This window comes from Cydia fagiglandana, chromosome 22 (assembly GCF_963556715.1).
Source record: "Cydia fagiglandana chromosome 22, ilCydFagi1.1, whole genome shotgun sequence".
Taxonomy (NCBI): Eukaryota; Metazoa; Arthropoda; class Insecta; order Lepidoptera; family Tortricidae; genus Cydia; species Cydia fagiglandana.
Genome location: NC_085953.1, coordinates 2132460 through 2156401, shown reverse-complemented (window position 1 = coordinate 2156401; position 23942 = coordinate 2132460). Strand labels below are relative to the sequence as shown.

General features: G+C 40.7%; 1 protein-coding gene across 1 annotated transcript in view; it reads right to left on the bottom strand.

Moving 5' to 3' along the window:
• Positions 1-23691, bottom strand: part of LOC134675578 (carbonyl reductase [NADPH] 1-like) — a 37006-nt gene extending 13315 nt beyond the window's left edge. The window contains exon 1 of the mRNA XM_063533879.1: positions 22991-23691. Within this exon, the coding sequence (XP_063389949.1) occupies positions 22991-23624 (634 nt within the window). The 5' untranslated portion in view covers positions 23625-23691. The remainder of the gene's footprint in view (positions 1-22990) is intronic.
• Positions 23692-23942: the final 251 nt, after the last annotated feature.

The window sequence follows — 23942 nt, the reverse complement described above, 5'->3', positions numbered from 1 at the left end:
GAACCCTTGGAACGCGAGCCCGACTCGCACTTGGCCGGTTTTTTTTTCAGATTACCTCAATTACAGTATACTACAATACAATTCAAATACTCTTTATTGCACACCTCATTACAGAAAACAATACAAATAATACAGGAAGAAGAGATTAAACAACAGGCGGTCTTATCGCTAAAAAGCGATCTCTTCCAGACAACCTTACTACTTTTGAGGTTAGAACAACCCACGAAAACATTTAATGTAAAGTGTTGTCAAGACTAGTTGCATAAAGCTTTTACACTAAAAAAGTTATGAGATCCCGTAGTAGGTACCAAGACTTTTACTCTGTCATTCCTAACTTTATAAGCTCTAACAGTATAAAGCCAACATCTTGGTCAAACAGTACGGCTTGGCCGTTTCGTTGGTGTCATACTCATATGGACAATCCCGTAATGACACTTTCAGAATTTGAAAGACCTTTGTTGCTACTTTGTACAACAAGTCCACTGAGGGAGTGTTTGTAAAAACGACATATCAGTTTATATAAACTACGATAATACAAGGTCATATAAGCAGGCATAATTTTAAAACATTTAACATTTAGGTTTTCAGAAAAGTTACGTACCTATTTCTAGCGACATCTATGTATGTAGGGCCTATATAAAATAAGCCAGGAAAGTTATGAAAGTGAATTAAAGTTCATGTTGCACTGATAAAATCATTTTAAACAAATATTCTAAATATAATTATTCTCAAATTTCAGGAGCTGATACAAGCAGCCAGAATGAGTCTCTGCTGAGTCGCCGGCGCCGGACGTGCGTCGCGCGCCTCGGGCGACTGACGTCTTCGTGTGAGTCGCCAATTGCAGGGGAAGATACGAATAGTTAGGTATAAAAGCTACTTTAGTCAACCTCGCCTCAGTACTGTTTGTATTGACTGAAATACAAGTAGCATATATGAGACGTTCGGACGTATCCGTGACAATACGAAGGTAAAGGAAATTGCACTACATTTTTAGAACCTATTCACCTGTCAGTAAGATATTGAAAAGGAAAGTTCATGAGTTTTATTATTTTCTTTCCTCCAACAGCTTCACATGGAGCAAATGTAAACCTTTTATGTTAATAATATCAGTAATGTCAAGGTACAACGCTCTTTAGAGCATATTGCCATTCCTTTTACTCGAGTGGCCTGTGGGTTAACTATACGAAGCGAGCCTACGATGCATTAAAAGTGCAGTATAACAATGCATTCAGAATGCTGTTGGGCTTACCTCGTAGATGTAGTGCATCTGGCATGTTTTGCGAAGCTAGAAGTTTTCTGGCAATCATGCGCAAGAAAATAGTATCTCTGCTAGGTCGAGTTAGAAGCAGTCCCAAACATACATGTTCGAAAAGTAGAACTCCCTTAGTAGGCCAAGCAATAAGAAGTTATAGAGGGAAATGCTAGGAACACAATTTTTGACTACGTAACTTTGTTTGGACTAGTTAGGAGGTGAACATATCAAAAGTCCCCGGCTGTAGCCCCGGTACTGGGGGGTAGACTAGTTATAGTCCAAACAAAGTTACGGAGTCAAAAACTGTGTTCCTAGCATTTCCCTCTACAACGTTTTTTGAGCATTCATTTCCTGACCTATAGATCGTGTTTCAATTTATCGCCTCTCGTTGGCAATTAAGGTGGTTCGCTTTCCATACAAAAAAAAAACAATTACATAAGTACCTAATAGTGTGTAATTACTTAAAATATAACGCAATTGTTTTTTGTATGGAAAGCGAATCACCTTAACTATTCGCACAACGTTTTGTAGTTGCAGTAAGTACTTACATATGGCCGGTTAAATTTTCGAAATAGGTATGTATTTACGTACAGTGCTAATTGCCGCACATAGAATAATTAAAGTTTGATCAATCGGAATATGTTCCTAAGTCACTTATTACATTTCGAATTATAAGTCTGTATTTTACAGCTTTAGATGTGCATGACTGCATATGCACATCTAAAGCTGAAAAATGCTTTCATGAAATTATGGCTAAATTATGTTAATAGGGACAAATGTATCATTTTCAACCAAATGGGTTCTTATTATCTGTTGTCAATAAGGCGCTATTTCCATAAAGCTTCAATTTGAAATCAGCCTCGTCGACAACCGACAATGTTAACCTTTTGGTTGAAAACGTCACAAATTATGGCGATAGAGAATACAATGTTCTGTTGCCAGAGTGCAGCACTAGTAAAACCCGTAAACGAGTGAATTGCAAAAAAGTGTAGGTAACACAATGGAATATTCACAAAAATATGAAAGAATGTAACACAAAATGAAGAAAATGTATGTGTTTTTTTTGTGTTACGTCACACAAAGGACGCCAAAATCGACGCCGCAATATTTTTCACGACGTGTAGAATAAAAGTGGCGTCGAATTCAGGAATCCGCAAATACTATGGTAGCCGATAGCCAAGTAATTTATCAATAGAACAATGTTAAAACAGTAGTAGAAACGGTGAGCTTTGCAAACTTTTAGTAGATTGGTTTGGTTTTGGTAGATTTCTCGGTTTGGCATGCTTGATGCTCTTCACATCACCACAGACGGAGGTCGACAGTTCGAATCTGTCTCGTTCAACCAATTGATGGAGGCACATGCACGCATACGAAGTATACGAACCACATATTACACTACCATCCTGGAGCTAATTGGATTATTTGCATCTACTATTATAGTATATACCTATGCCTTATTTTTACGCCTAAGACCCTAAGCTTTTAACAAAAACCATTATTTCTTTTATACCTACGGGCGGTTTAGCTCCCGTACCTACCTCTATTATACCTAGCCACGTGCTAAAGCAACAATGTCCTTTAAATCCGTATCCCGTATCGTGATAGTATTAAGATTCAACTCGTCTACATCGAGGTGGTCGATCGTCCTAAATACATTACCAAAACATGTTAACTCGTATGAGCCGTTACATAGATTTGAACCTTAATACTATCATGATAATTATTGATTAATATTTTTAAATAATTTGTTAAGCATATTTACACTTGCAAATATACACTTGCAGCATTCTAATATTATGGTATGGTAAACATATAACATGTTATATATTCGCGAGGCCCCCGCCCGCCGCGCCCGCCCCGCCCCCGCCCCGCAGTAACAGTTATCTGTTTCCCTCGGGGGCAAAGTTGTTGTTCAATCGCTCGTGCTAATATTGATACCCGAGCAAGCGAAAGATTCCAAAATTGAACCGATAGCGTAGCGAGTGGTTAAAAAAATGGAATCTTGAGCGTTGCGAGGGTTTCAAAGCGCGAGGGTTAAACAAAATTTGCTCCCGAGTGAAACACAAAATGTTTCACCACACCGACCCGAAGCAAATATTAAATGTAAAATATCAAACAAAATCAAATCCAAATTAATGTTACCTATTAAATATTTATCATCCAAAATCATCATAAAAGTCAGTTCTACCAGCGAACATAAGAAAACAACTCAAAATTTGCATTTGATTACTTTGCCTCACATGTGAATAAAATGCAACTTTGCTATCAGTTTTTGAAGTGCTAAGAAAGCCTTTCCGAGTAGGTGTGGTGAAAAATATAATGTTCTAGTGCTGAAACGTATCACTATCACTGTTTAGTTAGAACAACATGAACCTCATAGAACCCTCTTTCAAGTGCTATTGAAAGAGGCGGCTATACAGGGCCTGGGGCCTAGGGCGGCGAATAGTTATTTACGATACAAGTGCGGAAAAGAGGAAATTCGAACGAGTGGCGATAAATTAAAACACGACCGAAGGGAGTGTTTTAAATCCACACGATTTGCAAATTACCTATTCGCACGTGTATCGTACAACGTTTTACAGTACATGGCCCTTTAAGCTTTTGACATACGCACGAAAAGTGCTATTTTACGCACTAGTGCGGGAAAATAGGACCATAATTATATACTTTAAATGATATTTTTATTATTAATTTGTATAAATGAATGTCATTAGTCATTGCCTACATTAAATGTACTTAATCTATGCTTCCATAAATATATTTACTATCATTATCAATATATTACAAGACGTTGCACATATGTCGTTGTTTCACTTATATGCACACCAATATAGCCTAATATAACTGGAAAGCCTGGCAGGCTAATCTTTTAACACGTTGGCTGCCATGAACATTGAACATCACCGTTGGGATCACGTAATCTTCTCTGTGTGCCCATGAGCATCACCAGTAGAATCGAAAGCTCGTTACCTCTTTATTGACCTCAGTAATAAATGTATAGTCAGATGCTGGGATCACTAAATTTGTAAGGGGCGTGGGAGATACACTTTAGGTGAAGGATGGTGGGCAGCCAATGTGTTTAGTACTTCGTTTATTTTTGGTAGGCTTAATTTTGCTGCCCTTTTTAGGGTACTTACCGTAGGGAACTACTACGTTAAAAAAAACCTATGCTAAAATAAAAGGTAAAAAAACCTATTTCTATCTAAAGAGTTTGTATAGGTGTAACTGGGTCACAGCTGAATTCTTATAATGCAAACCGAAGGGCTATATGCAAGAGTACTCGTATGGAATAACAAACACCTTACGACAAAGACCATAATAACTGTCTACCAAACTTGTGTCTTTAGAGAATACTCTTGTAGGGGGCCGAAACCTGGACGTCGTAAGCTAATCAGGAACGAAGACTTAATTAACACCTTCCACGTGCGCTGCCTTCGGAGTAGGTAGGTATGGTATACTAAACATAACATGGAAAGACAGGGTTACTGGTTACCAACGAAAGTGCGCTGGAGTTTGCTAAGCTTCCTAGTATCACCGCGCTTATAATCTGAGACCGCGCTACTCAAACAGAGACGTTTGCGGCGGCTAGGGCATGTTTAACGAATGGACAGTGCTATTAGGCAAGTGCAACGTAAGACGTCATTACTCCGCTTTAAAGACTGCGTAAAGCGTAATATGATTGCGTTTAACAATAAAGCACTGCAACTCATGGAAAGACCTAGCAACACACCGCGTTGAGTGGAAGAACACCTTTTAAGAGGTCGCGTAACCAATGTTAGGTCCTGGTTTCAAGACTTGGCCCGAAAACGAGCAATAAGACATATATGTGCGATGAGGGTCGCCTTAATGCGAACCAGGTATGTTGCGGATGCAGATTTTTTATGACATCCGCGGATGCGGATATTTAAAGCCTCACATCCGCGGATGCGGATGCGGATGTCAAGATTTGGTACTCAAAAAACGTCAAATGTTACATATTTAGTATTTTTTATTTAAAAAAAAACGAACCGTTTAGTATTTGAACAAGAATATAGGTGACGTTCCACGGCAAAAGGTACCTTATGGCGGCTGGCGCTTACGTCGCATGGCGCCGCAATAATATTGGAGCGGCGTTAATAATAGCGTAAGCGCCAACCGCCATAAGGTACCTTTACCTGTGGGACGTCACATAGGTGTGTTTTATTTAATAAACAATAACTTGGCCGGTTTTTCGGGATCTAGACGATTTCGTTATATATAATGACGAAATTACCTAAAGGCCCCAGTACACAGTGAAGGATGGGCCATGCCACACCCTGGCCATTGTGTACAGGGGGCTATGCTATGGTATGCAATGGCGGACGACTGCCGTCAGTTGTATCAGCCGTGGTGAGCAATCGGGGAGTTGTCGGTTTTTTGGCACACTTCAAAGGAATCGTGGCGTACCGTGGCCTGTGGTGTTCACACAGTCGCCATTGTTTGTTTAGTTTCTTGAATTTTTGACCGCTTGATTCAATGTTAATAGCACAAAATGTCATCATTGTGGAGCAATGAAGAGACTTATCAGTTTATTATAGATTTATATGAATCAGAGCCTGCAATTTTTTTTTTTGATGCACCATTGTGTGAACACCTACGTGATATAGGCCTACTGTTGCGCATTGCAAAGCATGGCTTGGCATGGACCATCCTTGACCACTGTGTACTGGAGCCTTTACACTTACGCCAGCGGTGCCGTCTCTAATACCCCTAGTAGCATTTTCGTTGGGGCCCACGGTGCCAACGGTAGGGAAAACGTTGGGATGAGGTTCGTTCCGTAGCCAACATTAATTTTGTATTGGCCCACCATCGCATTTACCAACATTCGCTGTGGCACAGATGCCCAGCAATGGGCCTTTGTGTATTTTGGTAACGTTGGCTAAACAACGATAATATTCGTTGGCCCAATGATGACATATATCGCATTTACCAACATTGGCAGTGGCAGTGATGCCCAACAATGGGCCTTTGTGTATTTTGCTACCGTTCGCTAAACAACGATAACATTCGTTGGCCCAATGGTGACGAATACCGCATTTACCAACATTGGCTGTGGCACTGATGCCCAACAATGGGCCTTTGTTTATTTTGGTAACGTTGGCTAATCAACGATATCATCCGATGGCCCAATGACGACAAATATCGCATTTACCGACATTGGCTGTAGCATTGATGCCCAACAACGGGCCTTTGTTTATTTTGGTTACGTTGGCTAATCAACGACATCATCCGATGGCCCAATGACGACAAATATCGCATTTACCAACATTGGCTGCAGCATTGATGCCCAAAAATGGGCCTTTGTGTGTTTTGGTAACGTTGGCTAATCAACGATATCATCCGATGGCCCAACGATGACAAATATCGCATTTACCAACATTGGCTGTGGCACTGATGCCCAACAATGGGCCTTTGTTTATTTTGGTAACGTTGGCTAATCAACAATATCATACGATGGCCCAATGACGACAAATATCGCATTTACCAACATTGGCAGTAGCATTGATGCCCAACAAAGGGCCTTTGTGTATTTTGCTACCGTTCGCTAAACAACGATAACATTCGTTGGCCCAATGGTGACGAATACCGCATTTACCAACATTGGCTGTGGCACGGATGCCCAACAATGGGCCTTTGTGTATTTTGGTAACGTTGGCTAGTTAACGATATCATCCGATGGCCCAATGATGACAAATATCGCATTTACCAACATTGGCTGTGGCACTGACGCCTAACAATGGGCCTTTGTGTATTTTGGTACCGGTGGCTAAACAACGATAACATTCGTTGGCCCAGTGAGCACAAATATCGCATTTACCAACATTGGCTGTGGTACTGATGCCCAACAATGGGCCTGTGTGTATTTTGGTATCGGTGGCTAAACAACGATAATATTCTTTGGCCCAATGATGACATATATCGCATTTACCAACATTGGCAGTGGCACTGAAGCCCAACAATGGGCCTTTGTGTATTTTAGTAACGTTGGCTAACCAACGATATCATTCGATGGCCCAGTGAGGCCAAATGTCGCATTTATAACTATAGCCGGTCAAGCAAGTTTGTCACTAGAAAAGGTCGCGAAATTCAAATTTTCTATGGGACGACAACCCTTCACGCCTACATTTTTTAAATTTGTCGCTCTTTTCTAATGACGGAAATGGCTTGACAGAGTGTAACACCATAAACAAATAAATAAATATCACACGAGCATTTTAACAGAGGCCAGGGGCTGCGTGACGTCATCAAAATAGCTACCAGTTGAGTTTGCTTGTGGCGTCACTAGATGGCGTTACTGTCTCCAAACATCGAAGTTATAGTTATTTTCTCGATTATTCCGGATATAATCATAATATTTTTTACAAGTAACTTATAAATCTAATAGCTACAACTATAAAATTTATACATAAATTTAAAAATTTGTATTTTACCAACATTTTCTCAATTGTAAGAATCCTCCACAAGGCCCAACGTTAAAGTTACAATGTTGGCCCTTTGTGGGACAAGCTGTGTTGGGCCTTCAACCTGGTGCACGACTACCTACCGACCTACCTGACTTGCCGTTGGGTAATTGTTGAATTTGCAAACAAGCACAACGAAAAAATTGCCCTTTTTTAATTTTTTGCAGTTGGCCCTACAGCAAGCCATACGGCCAAATGTAACAATTAACCAACCATCAAACAAATGTGTATAGGCCCAACCACGGCCCAACCAAAACCACCACCGTTGAATAATTGTATGATTTATTTAAATAGGCCCAACGAAAAAAATTACTCTAATGGCCCTCTGTTGGGAATCTTCGGGAGAGCCTTTGTCGAGGGCCCTCCAGCAAATCGTACGGCCAAATATAACAATTAACCAACCATCAAACAAATGTGTATTGGCCCAACCACGGCCCAACCAAAACCACCACCGTTGAATAATTGTATGATTTATTTAAATAGGCCCAACGAAAAAATTACTCTTATGGCCCTCTGTTGGGAATCTTCGGGAGGGCCTTTGTCGAGGGCCCTCCAGCAAATCGTACGTAAACAAAGGCCCAACAAAATCCCTACAAGAAAATGCTATTAGGGACGTTCCTGTTAGGTACCTACTTATTGGTCGACATCCGCATCATGCGGATGCTCCGCATCGATTTTATGCGAATGCGGATGTTGAAGATAATGCGGATGTTCCGCGGATGCGGATGCGAATATTCGCAACATCCCTGGTGCGGACCCTCGTATTACTTGACAGAAATGTGGACGATTATGCCGTTCAAAAATTGTGTCATATATATATATAGCCACGAGCGGTCCTGTCGCTAGATCACAGATGCTGCTTAATTATTTTAATCATCTGTAAATATATAAAAGGCCTGATGATGATGCTTTACGCGGCCATTGCCAAGATGAGGGGGGCGAAGTGCACCTGCCGTGTTAATGCGTCGTTTAATTGTACATAAGCCCGAAGTACGGTAAAACCTAGGATTTACCGGAAAACCCCAAGTTTTACCGATGCTGATCGGTAAAAGCCCGAAATGTCAATCAATAATACCGGTAAATCAAAGAAAAATCCGGTAAATTGAGGGCCGCAAGAACCGTTACGGGTTTGTATTTGTAACGTCATAGAAGCGTCGGTTCCGCCAGCATCGTTGTTTAATCTCTCTCCTCACACAAAACTAGTGTCCGACCGAAGGTTGGAGTCTGTGCTCAACTACTTATCCTGAAGCCTGAAGCACGGCTTTGACTCCACATGAAAGTTCCCCTCACGGGCAGTGGCGGATTTGCAGTCTTTGCCGCCCTAGGCCCCAAGCCCCGTAGCCGCCCCCCTTTCTCAGCATCAGCACCCATCAATCCCAGCATATTGACTACATTTAGGTCAGGCAGCAAATAGGTATAGAGGGAAATGCTTGGGACACATTTTTAACTTCGTAACTTTGTTTGGACTCGTAGGCCCTTGAGCGTAGGCGGTTGGGGGTTTGATGGTCCCATTTTTCGGTTTTTCGCTTATATCTCAGAAACTATGCGTCCTTGTCACATGATCATTATACAAAATGAAAGCTGATTAAATTTGCTACAAGTTTGATACAGTCGAGTTTTTAGACCGGTAAGTAAGTATACCTAGCTTGTGTAGTTTTTGAGATATTCGGTCTTGAACGTCTGTAATTTTGCATTACATTTCCTACAATAATATTCACGGTGCTTACGAGGAAAGGAACCCGAAAGATTTTAACTGTTTATTGGGTAGTTTTAGTTATTAGTAGTAGTAGTAGTAGTAAACTCTTTATTCTACAAAAAGACATATTAAAAATAACATACAATTAGCAAGAAGTACAAAGGCGAACTTATCCCTTTGAGGGATCTCTTCCAGTTAACCTTTGAGTAGATGAGAGGAGAGAGTGAAAAGAGGGTGACAAATGCAGCAAAATGTAGCTAGCAAGACTCCACATTCTAGCCAGAATGCTCCGCTGACGAGGGCCGAAAAACCGACTAAAAACGGGGAACAAGGCGCGAAGGCGTGAACAATCTTCGCGCCGCGATTCGCGCACAAGTGTGGAGAGCCCGCTGTAGATAAATGACAGTTAAACTCGATCAGCTGATGCTTTTCAGCCATTTTGGCGCGAACTAAACTGCGAAATCACCAAGATATCGAAAAACTTGACTGAGTAAAACTTGGAGCAAATTTAATCAGCTTCGATTTTATATAATGATCATGCCGTTAGAACGCATAGTTTCCGAGATATAAATGAAAAAAATCGAAAAACGGAATCTCAAACTCCTCCCTTCCCCCGGCCTTAGGGCTACTGCCGGGGACTTTTGATATGTTCACCTCCTAACTAGTTCAATCAAAGTTACGAAGTCAAAAATTGTATTCCAAGCATTTCTCTCTATGCCTTTTTTTATGAATTCGTTGCCTGGCCTAATTTTGAATTAGGTATTTCTTGTTATCATCAGCGAATTTTTTGTCAGAATTTGCCGCCCCTAATATTTCGCCGCCCTAGGCCCGGGCCTACTGTGCCTTATGGGAAATCCGCCACTGCTCACGGGGGCACTTCAGACTTTTAGGCCCAGGTGAAGATCGATACCCAGCCTTGCGATATTGTCAACAAAAAATTTGGGGCTCGCTGCGCTCGCGTTTTTGGCTGTTTTGGTTGACCCTGTATCTACATGTTAGCTTGACTGGTGAATGAATAGAGTTAGACCAAGAAAATTCTGCAATGATTTTGATAGCATTATAAGCAGTGCAGTGCAACTAGTGCAAATGTTATTTATACGTCATAATTTCATAGAAGTTTTGACGTTTAATAATAGTCAGGTGGCCGGCTGCATGAAACAAACCTCATCAAAAAATAGAATATACCTACCCTGTAGATAGGGTTGCCAGATGGTCGGGATTTGGCGGGATTCTCCCGATTTTTGGCATGTGTTCCCGATTCCCGACAAGGTGTAAACTGTCCCGAAAAACAGCTTCACGTTATAAAACAATAATTTCATGTTCCAACCTGCCCTCGAGCGAGCGAGCTGACGTAGTGCCAATAATGTGAAATATCATTGTTTTTAATACAATTACTTTAGTGTGAATGTATTTTTTTTCCCGGCTTAAGTCCCAAAATCCCGAAAAATGAATATTGTTTCTATTGAATATATCTAAGCATATAACAAAACGCAATGCATGACAGTGACAGCTAATGTCACTTGATACATAATTGTAATATTGCTATCTCTTCCTTTTTCCTAATGGCCGTCCTGCCGAATACTGTAGTTGTGCGCGATTTAATTGTATTGATTAATATTAAGCAAATCCTGACATGCAAACAGTGTATTTATTATTGAAATAAACGCCCTGCATTTGTACAACATAAAGTGCGGTTTATTTCCAACAAATTCCTTCAGACCAGCCCAAGTGTGCAGTCACCAATCTCCACGCCGATGCTGCGCTGGTCCACCGCGACCCTTTTCAATAGGTTCTGCGCCCAGATTAGAACCTTGGTGTCAAGTGGAGGACAGGATTATCGCGCCCACTACTCTCTATCCTACTTTGAAGAATGACTGACGAAAATGCTTTGCCAGCGGAGGACGGAGCCGGCGCGGCCAACGTGGCGCCGCCTCCCGCTGTTTCGGCTGTCCCCACGACGGGCTCGGCATCTTTTGTGCACCATATGGAGAAGCTACAAGGACAAGCAAACTTCCATTCTTGGAAATTCGCGATCAAAATGGCATTGATTTTGGAAGGTTTATGGGACTGTGTGACCGGTGTAGTGACGGACGCTGCACGCGACCAAAGGGCGCTGGCGCGCATTGCACTTAGTCTGCACCCATCTCTATATCAATATGTTACCAGCTGCACGAGTGCCAAGCATGCGTGGGATAATCTGAGAAATATATTTGAAGACAGAGGGCTTTATCGTCGAATTGTTTTGCTACGTGAACTACACAAGGCCAGCTACGCCGATCACGCCGGTATGAACGCGTATATCGATCATACTATGAAATTAGTACAACAACTGGCGGATATCGGAAAAACAACTGAAGATAGTGAAGTGGCAGAACTGCTTTTAAGCGGGTTACCTCAAGAGTTTGACTCGCTTGTTTCAAACATGTCTACAGCCTGCCTAACATCGACTATATCTAGTGAGTTTGTACGAGCCAGGCTGATGCAGGAAGAGTCTAGGAAGCTAGCGACATGTTCATCTGAGACTGCTTTTGTTTCCAAAGTACAGTTCAAAGCAAAGAAGAACTTTAAGTGTACTTATTGTCACAAGCGCACAAAACACATAGATGTAAAATACCACTTTATTAAAGACTTGGTAGAGACAAATTTTATCATTATAAAATATTTAAATACAGAAAAAATGTTCGCAGATGTCCTTACCAAGCCTCTAAGCAAATGTAAGCATGTTGAATTTATGCATGAACTCCACGTCAGAAATAAGTATCCATAAGGTATAGTTTTAAGTGTATCTGTACCTAATATTAATATTAAGGGAAATTTTTTTGTTATGTGCTTAAGGGGAAGTATTGAATATATCTAAGCATATAACAAAACGCAATGCATGACAGTGACAGCTAATGTCACTTGATACATAATTGTAATATTGCTATCTCTTCCTTTTTCCTAATGGCCGTCCTGCCGAATACTGTAGTTGTGCGCGATTTAATTGTATTGATTAATATTAAGCAAATCCTGACATGCAAACAGTGTATTTATTATTGAAATAAACGCCCTGCATTTGTACAACATAAAGTGCGGTTTATTTCCAACAAATTCCTTCAGACCAGCCCAAGTGTGCAGTCACCAATCTCCACGCCGATGCTGCGCTGGTCCACCGCGACCCTTTTCAATAGTTTCCCGATAATAGCGCCTTTCGATCTGGCAACCCTACCTGTAGAGGTACCTGACATTTAGTAGCTTCCAACGCACTTGGTCGGCCTAGGCTTAACCTGGCAGATTTTGTACAAATGGCAAAAACGTTGGACAAAAATTCATCAAAAAAAACCTCATCGAAAAATAGAATGAAACTTGTATGGTAGGATACCTGACCTTGAGGACAGTAAAAAAAAAGTGGTCGGCCTCACCTTAGCCTGGCAGTTTTTGCAGTCCGACCAGATTTATTGGGTCACGTGAGAGCTACAATTTACCTCATCGAAAAATAGAATGAAACAAACGGATTATAATAGCTAAAATAAGCCTGTTGACGTATGTCTTGGTCGGCCTCACCTTAACCTGGCAGTTTTTGCAGTCCGACCAAATTTATTAAAAAATCATCAAAAATTTTTTATCGAAAAATCGTATGAAACTTGTATGGTACGATAGCTGCCTTTGAGGACAGTAAAAAAAAAGTGGTCGGCCAAATCCTGTGTTGGCAGGTTCCTGTGTCCGACCAATTTTGTGGTACCACGTGAGAGCTACAATTTACCTCATCGAAAAATAGAATGAAACAAACGGATTATAATAGCTAAAATAAACCTGTTGACGTATGGCTTGTTACGGATGGCTTTCACAAATTCAATGTGGCGGTGTGCGGCAGAATCCACTTGCATCAAATTTGATGCCACACATTGTGACTGGACATTAAGAGATGAAATGTATAAGATAAAATGGTTTGAAGGGCACATAACGCCTTTGCGAGTCGAAGAAATAACAAGATGATTATGATTAACAGTAATTATTAACAATAAAAGGGTTATTTCCACTAGTTCCCACCTTTTACCACTGGTAACTACTGAGAAAAAAAAATCCTAGTAGTTACCACCAACTCGGTTTGGTGGTACCTACTGGGAATTTTTATTCCCAGTAGTTACCACTGGTAAAAGGTGGGAATTTTTTTTTCTACTAACCGAGCTTCGAAGGAGAAATGCTACAGTTGATGGAAAAAAGGCTGATTTGATACAAAGATAATCACTTAATATATGTGAGGTTATCTTGTGTATTTTACCATTTATTAAAATTTTGGAAGGCTCACGTGCAGTTTTTCCTGTTATATTACAAGTGTTCGATTGAAAACTAAGCTTTGGTGTATACCTAGATCACCTGCATGTACAAGAAGGCGTTTCATATACGCCCGCCCATCAGATAGGTACACAAAGTCATGATGCGTATGGAATACAGCATGTGTAGCCAAGCCATTATGCCCTAAATTATGTACTACTTCGTTAAAACTTAGCTTACCTGTGTATTTACTCTTTCCAAAATATTTATCTTCCTTAAATTGCAGCCTACACAAACGGTCTTTGTCATTTGCCTTAGTTTTTGGTACTCAAAGCTTTTTCTCACCGATTTATGCATATCGGGTCCTTGGGAAAAAAGGGAGATCCTATAGGTATATTTCCACAATTTGTCGCACACTATTGCAGTATTGTGGAGAAAAAAAAACATACAACCGCATTGATAACCTCTTCCTTTGGGATTTGGAAGTCGGTTAAAAAAGGAGAATGTTTACAATTTATTGGAAACAATGTATGTGATTTGACAGTGACAGCAACTCCACTATGGAGGCGCCACCTGGCGTGATAAAATGTCAGTTATGCCTCCTCATTCTATCTGTAGTGGAAAAGTAGGATATACGATTCAAAACTTGTCAAAAATCGATGAAAACCTTTTTATTTTTGACATCTGTGAGACATCATCTCAACGTAAGTGTTACTCTGAAACCACGTCGGTAGTTAGAAAACGTTATTTAGATATTAAGTAGATAGATTTATGAATAAAATTTGAACTGAATGTTTTCTTTTTTTTTAAAGCCCTCTAAGACCTCCATGGACTCATTTACTTATGACTTTTTTCAGTTAGCATTATTAAGTTAAGTTCAAGCTGCGAAGAAACCATATTTTCAATAAAGAAATTATTATTCTTTATAAATGTGGTCGGACTGCAAAAACTGCCCGGCTAAGGTGAGGCCGACTAAGCCATAAGTCAACAGGCTTATTAAGCTATTATAATCCGTTTGTTTCATTCTATTTTTCGATGAGGTAAATTGTAGCTCTTACGTGGTACCACAAAATTGGTCGGACACATTAACCTGCCAACACAGGATTTGGCCGACCACTTTTTTTTTTACTGTCCTAAAAGGCAGCTATCGTACTATACAAGTCTGCAGCGGATTTGATAGCCCACGCAGTGAAAGTGTTATTTTAAACGTCAAACTTCTATGAAATTATGACGTTTAAATGACACTTGCACTGCGTGGGCTATCAAATCCGCTGCAGACTTTTTTTGGTCCGACTCTATGAATTTTACACGCTTTGGAATGAAAATTGTCGAGTTACGAATTTTTTTCAAAAAAATGTATGTTGCAGAAACAAGAAATCATTATTAAGTACCTACTCAAGAAACGCAAAACAAACCGTAATATTCTCGCAGATGGTTATACTACGAATTATTTGTGATTTTTTGGCATATTACATATATCCGTCACGGGTGCAGCTTTTAAAAAAAAAACATTAATTGTTTCTATGGAAAAAGCACGAAAACCAAAGTCAACTGTTGTGAGATATTTTGATTTTTTGTACCGGCTAAATACATTTTGTTTGAAAAAAAATCATAACTAGTATTTTCGACTCAAATCGTCTGAAACTTACAACTTAGCATAAACATACTGGGCAAGACCCATTTCAGTCAAAAAAAATCTTAATATATATTATGTTGACTTTGGTTTTTGTGCTTTTCCCATAGAAACAATTAATGATTTTAAAAAAAGCCGCACCCGTGACGGATATAATAATATGTAGTATGCCAAAAAATCACAAATAATTCGTAGTATAACCACCTGCGAAGATATTACGGTTTGTTTTGTTTCTTGACTAAGTAATAATGATTTTTTGTTCCTGCTCCATACATTTTTTTGAAGTGAAAACTTCTTTAGCGGCGCTGAGCACTTTTTGAGGTGGGGAAAAAATGATAAACTCGATACAGCGTAATAGCGGAAGCAGTTATAAAGTTGACCCAAAAATTTTTTATTAAGCTATGAGCTTCATCACATATGTTCCTTGAGTAATTCTAAGCATTTCAAGCCTGGGAGCCAATAAGAAATGTGTGTCTACTCGGATTTGTAATGGATTCAAACTTTCAACCCCTTTTTAACCCTGTTAGGGGATGAATTTTACAAAACGCTGAAATTACTTTTCCTGTCTTTTAATAATATCCCCAAATACAAAGATTCAAGTCCCGCGTTCGAAAATTTTTTTGATATCCATACAAACTTTCAACTCCTTTTTCACCACCTTAGGGGATGAATTTTCAAAAACGCTGAAATTAGTTTTCTTGTATTTTAATAATATATCGTTTTACGAAGTTTCAAATTCCTAGCTTAAAATAAAACTTGAACCCCATACAAACTTTCATCCCCTTTTTAACCCCCTTAGGGGTTGAATTTCTCAAAATCGCTTCTTATCTCTTGTACACTTTATAAATGTAATCTAGTGTGCAAATTTCAACTTTCTATCTTTTGTAGTTTCGGCTCCGCGTAGCAAAAATCTCCAACCAAATTTTTCACCTTTTTACGTTTTTCTTGTAAAATTACTATGAAATTGAAAAAACAAATATCAGCAATGAATTCTACGTCTTTGGTTTATACGAAAATGATACCAAACTTGCCCTAGTACCCACCAGGATCAGAGTAGATTTTTTTTAAAGATGACGGATGGCGGCCGTCTTTGTACCCCACCCTCCCCCCCACTTCACGCTAGAAATGCTTAGAATTACTCAAATATCAGATGTGATGAAGCTCATAGCTTAATAAAATTTTTTTGGGTCATGTATGGCAGCGTTACATAACTGACTCCAGTATAACACATAACGCGTAACGACGACGACGACGGCTGACGTCATGTGTCACGCACAATGTTATTCACCAAAGAACTTTAGTCATAACCAGGGGCCCGTTTCTCAAAAGCTTGTAACTTGTAATACAAGCGGATGTCACTTTTTGACAGCTTTTGTTAGAAAGGGACGTCCACTTGTATTACAAGTTACAAGCTTTCGAGAAACGGGCCCCAGGTCATAACGTATCATAATCAGGTGAATTATTTAAAACTGGAACTTTTATATTATTTAAGCAATAAAGCTCAATGTTCTAATCTTGTACGGGCTGAAATACGAGAATCTCAGTTACATTCTAACTTTAGGTATTCAAATATAATTCAATAAAGCTGCATCTTGATAAAATCGCTAATAAAAGTGAAAACTCAGAATATCATGACCAAATATATTTAGATGCGAGGTCTGCAAGGTAACTTTACAATTTCTATTCGAATTTTAAACAATTAACGCTACAAATTTAAGCTCACTAGCCAGCAATTTCGGAACTAAAGTTTTTCAATAGTAAGGAGGATGGGTCAATTATACATAGGTAGTGCTGCAGACATTTTGGACTAGTCATTGAGTTTTCACTTCTGTCGGCACTCCAGGGGGCCTATTTTTGAAATTCGATCGTTCGATCGTTCGGAAATCTGTGGAAAACGGCGAAATTCTAATTTTTGAAATACTAGCGATAGAAATTGGGAATCGAGTGGTATTGACCACTCGTTTTCAATTCTATTAGTAGAATTTAAATGCCTAGTAGTAGAGATATTATTGAACGAAATTTAATACACGAAATCGAGTAGTCGAATTTAAAAAATCGGCCCCCAGGAGTGCACCCCGATTTTTTTTTTAATTCGTAACTCTCATTCCACAACTTTCATACCTAATCGTCTAAAATTCATAGGTTACTATAACAATGCCTAGCAAAACCGATTTCAATCAAGAAAACATAAAAATAACTTCGGTTTCTATGTCAATGACAGCCTAATTTCAGCCCACAGTGCCCACAGTGTGGCGTCAGTCCTCACAAATTGGTATTCAACCGTCCGCACCTCATTTTATCGGTAATATCGGTCAATATCGGCGGTTGAATTCGGCGAACCAAGTTGGTGTTTGCATCCGCACCTCCTGATTCGATTGGGCAATTTAATCAGATTGGCGAAAAATTTACTAGTCAGGATCTGGTCAGGATACGCCTTTAGCCCCCATTCCCACGGGCGCTTTTACAACGCGCGTTAAAAAAGCGTTTGAATGACACCAATAGATACATGTGTATTTATTCACACGACAGCGGTGGCGCTAAATAAATGACCGTAGTTATGCAGAAAACGACCAACTCAATTTTTTTATCAATGCAGAAAGAGACCAAAGCTACTGAGTTAGGGTGTAAGTCACTTTGACAAATATAAAAAGTTGGTCGCTTTCTACAGAACTACGGTCTTTTATCACGCGTTGTTAGATTTTCGACTTACCTAAGCCTTGGTCATTAAATCGAATTTAGAGTGCGGACAGATTCAAGCGCTTTTTAACGCGCGTTGAAAAAGCTGTCGTGCGAATGGGGGCTTAGAGTCCGTCGTTGCGACCGGCTGTAACGACCGATTTGTAAAAATGCATCGTTAAGTCCGCTCCACACTCGTGCGCGAATCGCGGCGCGAAGCCGAGTCTGGAGTCGATTTCGCATATCAGCAAACTAGACTCCACACTCGCGTTCGCGGCTTCGCCCGCGATTCACGCGCATAGTCTGGAGGGCGCTTTACATTAGGTCCGTGTTCTATGTATAAGCCCCTTTAGCAATCACCGCTACCTGATTGGCTACTAGGCTAATCAAATTCAAATTTTTCAGTTATGACATTTATAATGGGACCAACTTCGTAATCACTTAAGCTTTTTTGGCCGTTTCATACATTTTGATCGAGTGGATGTCGACGTTTTCTATGGGAAGGCCAATATTTTTTTTGGGATTTCGGGGTTGGTCCGATAGAAAAAGTTGTTCAGTATGACCCAGTATGACGGGCGTAAGCCATAATGCTATGTTGGGGGCTGCAATAGTGTCCTGGCTGCTCCTTCGTCGGATGCTATTGCAGCTTGTACGAAAGGCTTTAGTAGGTATATAGAATAAGTTAGTTGTAAGAATGTATAAATTTGTAGTTTTTTATGGAGCGACATGTTCACCTCAGTGACAAGCTCTAAAAATAAATAGAAAAAAAAAGTATGACGGGCGGCTATACTAATCTGTAGACACATATTATTAATCTGTAGCCCGCTCCACACTCGTGCGCGAATCGCGGCGCGAAGCCGCGAACGCGAGTCTGGAGTCGATTTCGCATATCAGCGAACTAGACTCCACACTCGCGTTCGCGGCTTCGCCCGCGATTCACGCGCATAGTCTGGAGGGCGCTTGTGAGCTAGTTCAGCTAATATTTCACGTGCATCTGTTATTTGTGCACGCTTTTTGGAAATAATTATATCTCTGGCGTCAACAATCGGAATCTTTTTTTTGAGTTGAGGGATTGCGATGTTGAGGCTTGATTTTTGATCTGAAAGAAATTCAATCAAGATTAATTTTATCATGAGCAATCCAAGCTATAGTCCGTTTTTTTAGCATTAGAAAGAACTTCGCAGAAGTAAGCTTCTGGTTCCAAATCCGGCACTTTCAGCGGTAATAATTTGAAGTAAATTATATGTATTGACCATGCTACATTAGATAATTCAATAATTATTAACAATTAAAGAGCCCGATAAAGACTGCACGCTTGCTTCTGTGGAGTTCTTTCTAATGCTAAAAAAACGAACTATATTCAATAGCAATACACAACAGTATAAGCAAGTTGCCTTTTATTTTAATTCCGTCGTATTTGTATGATATCCTTTAAACTCTTGTCAATTAAAGGCATATCCAGATTAGTCAATTTTTCGCCAATCTGATTCAATTGCCCGATCGAATCAGGAGGTGCGGACGCAAATACCAATTTGGCTCACCGAATTCAACCACCGATAATGACCGATATTACCGATAAAATGAGGTGCGGACGCAAGAATACCAATTTGTGAGGTTAGTATTTTCGTTCTGGGGCATTTATTCAATTTCATCATCATCATCGTCATCTCAGCCATAAGACGTCCACTGCTGAACATAGGCCTCCCCCTTTTTTGGGGGGTGAATGCCATAATCGCCACGCTTGGCAGGCGGGTTGGCGATCGCAGTCGAGTACACCGAATTTGAGGGACGCTGCTGCCTGTCCACCGGTGGTCTTGGACGTGGTTTAAGGACATACCCGTTTATTCAATTAAGAGGGCTCTAATATCACCATAAATCTAAAATTGGAGATTGACGCCAATTTCATTACTGATCAAATCGACCGATTCGATCAGTCCCGAAGGAATAAGGAAGTCTTCGTTAAATAATACAAAAAGAGAGTGTGTAACTCAGAAACTTAGGTCAGATCCAACGATCTACTTCTGTTAAAAACTATTAATAAGAATTCTCTGTAAAGGCTTCGTCACACAGGCGCGTTTTCCGGGCGGCGCGTGAGCGGGACGCGCCGCGTAACTAAAGCCCCTCATTCACACTCCTACCTTGTCGTCCGCCTCGCAGGACTACGGTGTAAGATATAGCTCACACACCATCCTACTTTGTAGTCCGCCTCACAGGACTACGGAGCAAGAAATAGCTTACACACGGTACTAAGGGCCTACCGCGAACCACGTTGGACGTGCTAGGCAGCACCCCTGCCCTGTCACACTTACGTACGAATTTACACGCGCGACGGAGGGGCAACACGTCGAACGTGGTTCGCGGTAGGCCCTCTGTTTTGCCGTCCATCACCAGTACTATGGCATCCTACTTGAGTTTGTAGGACGGCTCGTAGTCCGCAACCCCCATACACGATCCTACCCAACGAGGCGGATTACGAGGCGAACTACAAGGTAGAGTGTGAATGGGGGGCTTAACAGACTATCGCACCGCACCGTGACCTTGGAGTGTCGCACCCATAAGTGAGAGCGAGAAACGTATATCTCTTTTCTTTGTTAGTAGAAAAAGGCGGCAAATTGGAAAAATGTAGGCGCGAAGGGATATCGTCCCATAGAAAATTTTAATTTCACGCCTTTTTTTACTGACAAGATTTGCTTGACCACCTATAGCTACTTTACATATAAAACGCTCACGCCCCGCTCGCGCGCCACCCGTAAAACGCGCCTGTGTGACGAAGACTTAATTATAGTTCGTCAAACATATGTATCTCTGGTCAAACCAATTTGACAGTCAGTAAGCCCCCATTCGCACGACAGCTTTTTCAACGCGCGTTAAAAAAGCGCTTGAATCTGGGTGCACTCTAAATTCGACTTAACGACCAAAGCTTAAAGTCTAAAATCCAACAACACTGAATAAAAGCGTCACCGTTGTCGTGTGAATACATAAATGGTTATCCATTTGTGTCATTCAAACGCTTTTTTTAACGCGCGTTGAAAAAGCTGTCGTGCGAACGGGGCCTAAGAACCAGGAAAACTATACTCATTTAAAGTAGCTAACACACTATCGCACCGCACCGCGACCCTGGTGCGTCGCACTCATGAATGAGAGCGAGAAACAGATATCTTTTTCTCGCCCTCACTTACCGGTGCGAAGGGTCGCGGTGCGTGCAAATTGCAGGCACCTTTCTCTGTCATTCTATTCTAATTATAGCTGGTTTTGCAAATCTTATCAATAAAAAAAGGCGCGAAATTCAAATTTTCTATGGGAAGAGATCCCTACGCGCCTAAATTTTTCAAATTTGCCGCCTTTTTCTACTGACCAGATCTGCTTGACCAAGTATACATTTCATGGATCGAACAATTGTTTCCGTCTGGAAAGCCCCCTCCACACTCGTGCGCGAATTGCGGCGCGAAGCCACGAACGCAAGTGTGGCGTCGATGTTCGCAGACAGCGAAATCGACTCCACACTCGCGTTCGCGGCTTCGCCCGCGATTCACGCGCATAGTCTGGAGCGGGCTGAAGAAAAATATATCTCTTTCTCGCTCTTACTTATGGGCGCGACGCACCAAGATCGCGGTGCGGTGCGATAATATGTTAGCTACTTAACCTTACCATTATCTGCTTATTTTTTGCGCATGGCAACATTACTGAATCGTAAACTTAAAAATCGTCGCCCCATCCCTAGAATATCACTCTATGTGTCAAATATTTATAGTCTGTGGTGTGGAGCGAAAAGTGGACGCCAATTATTGGGCTGTACATTCTTGGGTTGAGCAATCCCGGGTCGAACATTATCGGTACGGGCCAATAATATGCGACCAATATTCGGCGTCCACTAAATGGATTCGTATTATTGGGTCGTGTATTATTGGGTTGAGCGTTATCAGGGTGTACAAGCTCGGTCCGTGCCAATAATACGAAGCCACTCTTTGAACAGGGCAGTAGTGTACAACCCAATAATACGCATCCAAAAAAGTGGACGCCTATTATTGGGCTGTACATTATTTGGTCGTGTATTAACCGGACTCGTAGGTATTGACAGCCTCTTAAGGATGCGTCGACCGTCCAGTGGCGCCCTCATTAGTGGAATTGTGTTTTATACTAAACCAATTAAATTCTGTACCTATACATGAATCAGTATAATATGTAGGTATTAATATTGTTGTCCTACTTATTCCCCAACTTTTGGTCTTATTCCGAAGTACCATTTCGTTAGTTTCGGCCCGGCCGAAAGGTTCGGCCGTTTTTTGGCCGAAACCGAAACTACGGCCGAAACATGATTTTTTGGCCGAAACTGGCCGAAACCGAAACCGAACCTTCGGTCGGACACTAGTGTTAAGTTATTGAACCATTGGGATATAATATTACTTATATTCAATACAAACTGCGACATATCAATACCAGTTTGTATTTTAATCTTAATACAAATACAGAATTCATCCGCTAATCAGTGTTTTATTAAATTTCTGTCTCCAGTTTTTAGCTAAGCATAGAATGAAAAATGCATTGTGAAATTTAATTATTTTCCTTCCTACTTATTACCTAAATATAAATACAGTAAAATCTGCAAAGTTTCCAAAAGGATTAAGTCAAAAACACACATTATGCAGGAAAGCATATTAACACTTTCGCAACCGGGCAAAAAACGGCGCACTACCCCAGAAACCGGTCGTCTATATCTGCGTACAAAACAACCCGCTGGGCGGGTTGTCCGGCATCTGAGCAAACATTACGAGTGCCTACCAGGCGGGTTCTCGGTAGTCAAAGTGTTAACTGCAGGTTCCATACTTTTTAGTATTTGCTTTTATAGTGGCAACAGAAATACTTACATCATCTGTGAAAATTTCAACTGTCCAGCTATCACCGTTTATGAGATACAGCCTGGTGACAGACAGACAGACAGACAGTGGAGTCTTAGTAATAGGGTCCCGTTTTTACCCTTTCGGTAAGGAACCCTTACTTACCTCTATCATTGTACATTCGTTGCTGTATCTTGGTCAGCGCTGTTACTCCAACCTTAGACACCACATATGACGAGTTGCCCCATTCCGCCAGCTGAGTCCCCTTCCTAGCCGCTGCTATATACTCCTGCATCAACTCTCCCAACTGCTCAATGGTCAAATTAGGGTCTTTAAATCTCTTCCTCAACTCCACACTTGGTATTTGAGTCAAATGGCCGCACGAGCTGGATATATTGACCACTCTAGCCCCATTGCGCAGTATAGGGAATAAAATCTCGCAAGTAGACAGCAGACTGAAATAATTCACGAACAAAGTCTGTTCGGCTTGCACTACTACCGGTTCTTTCGCGTTGTTTTTAAACGCAATAGCCGCGTTGTTTACCAAAATATCGATGCCGCCGTATTCTTTCTTAATAAAATCGCGAAACTTCTCAACGCTTTTCACGCTTGTTATATCTAATTGGTGATATTTTGGGTACAAACCCTCTTTGCCAAGTTGGATTACAGCGTTTTCACCTCGAGTTTCGTCGCGGGATGTAAGGTAAACGACGCCGTCAAATCTCTTACAGAGGCCTCGGACAATCGCAAAACCTATTCCTTTATTTGCTCCGGTCACTACAGCAACTTTGGTAACCATTTTTTGGTTTAATTTAATAGTTTTGCAAAGTTCGTACCGCACTTTTTGGAAGAAACAATGTTTTGTTTGAAAGCAGGGTTGCCAACTCCAATTTTTTTTAACCCTTGAGCTCAACTTAAAAACTTACGTACTATTATTTTGGAAAACCCACTAAATAAAAAATAAAATAAATTATTATAGATTTTCCAAAATGAAAATCATAATAATGTTGTACATTATTATGATTTTCAACCGGTTCGACATTTTAATGATCATACATATGAACGTTATAGACGGTCAAAGATGATCAAAAAAGTCTTGTCAGTAGAAAAAGGCGCG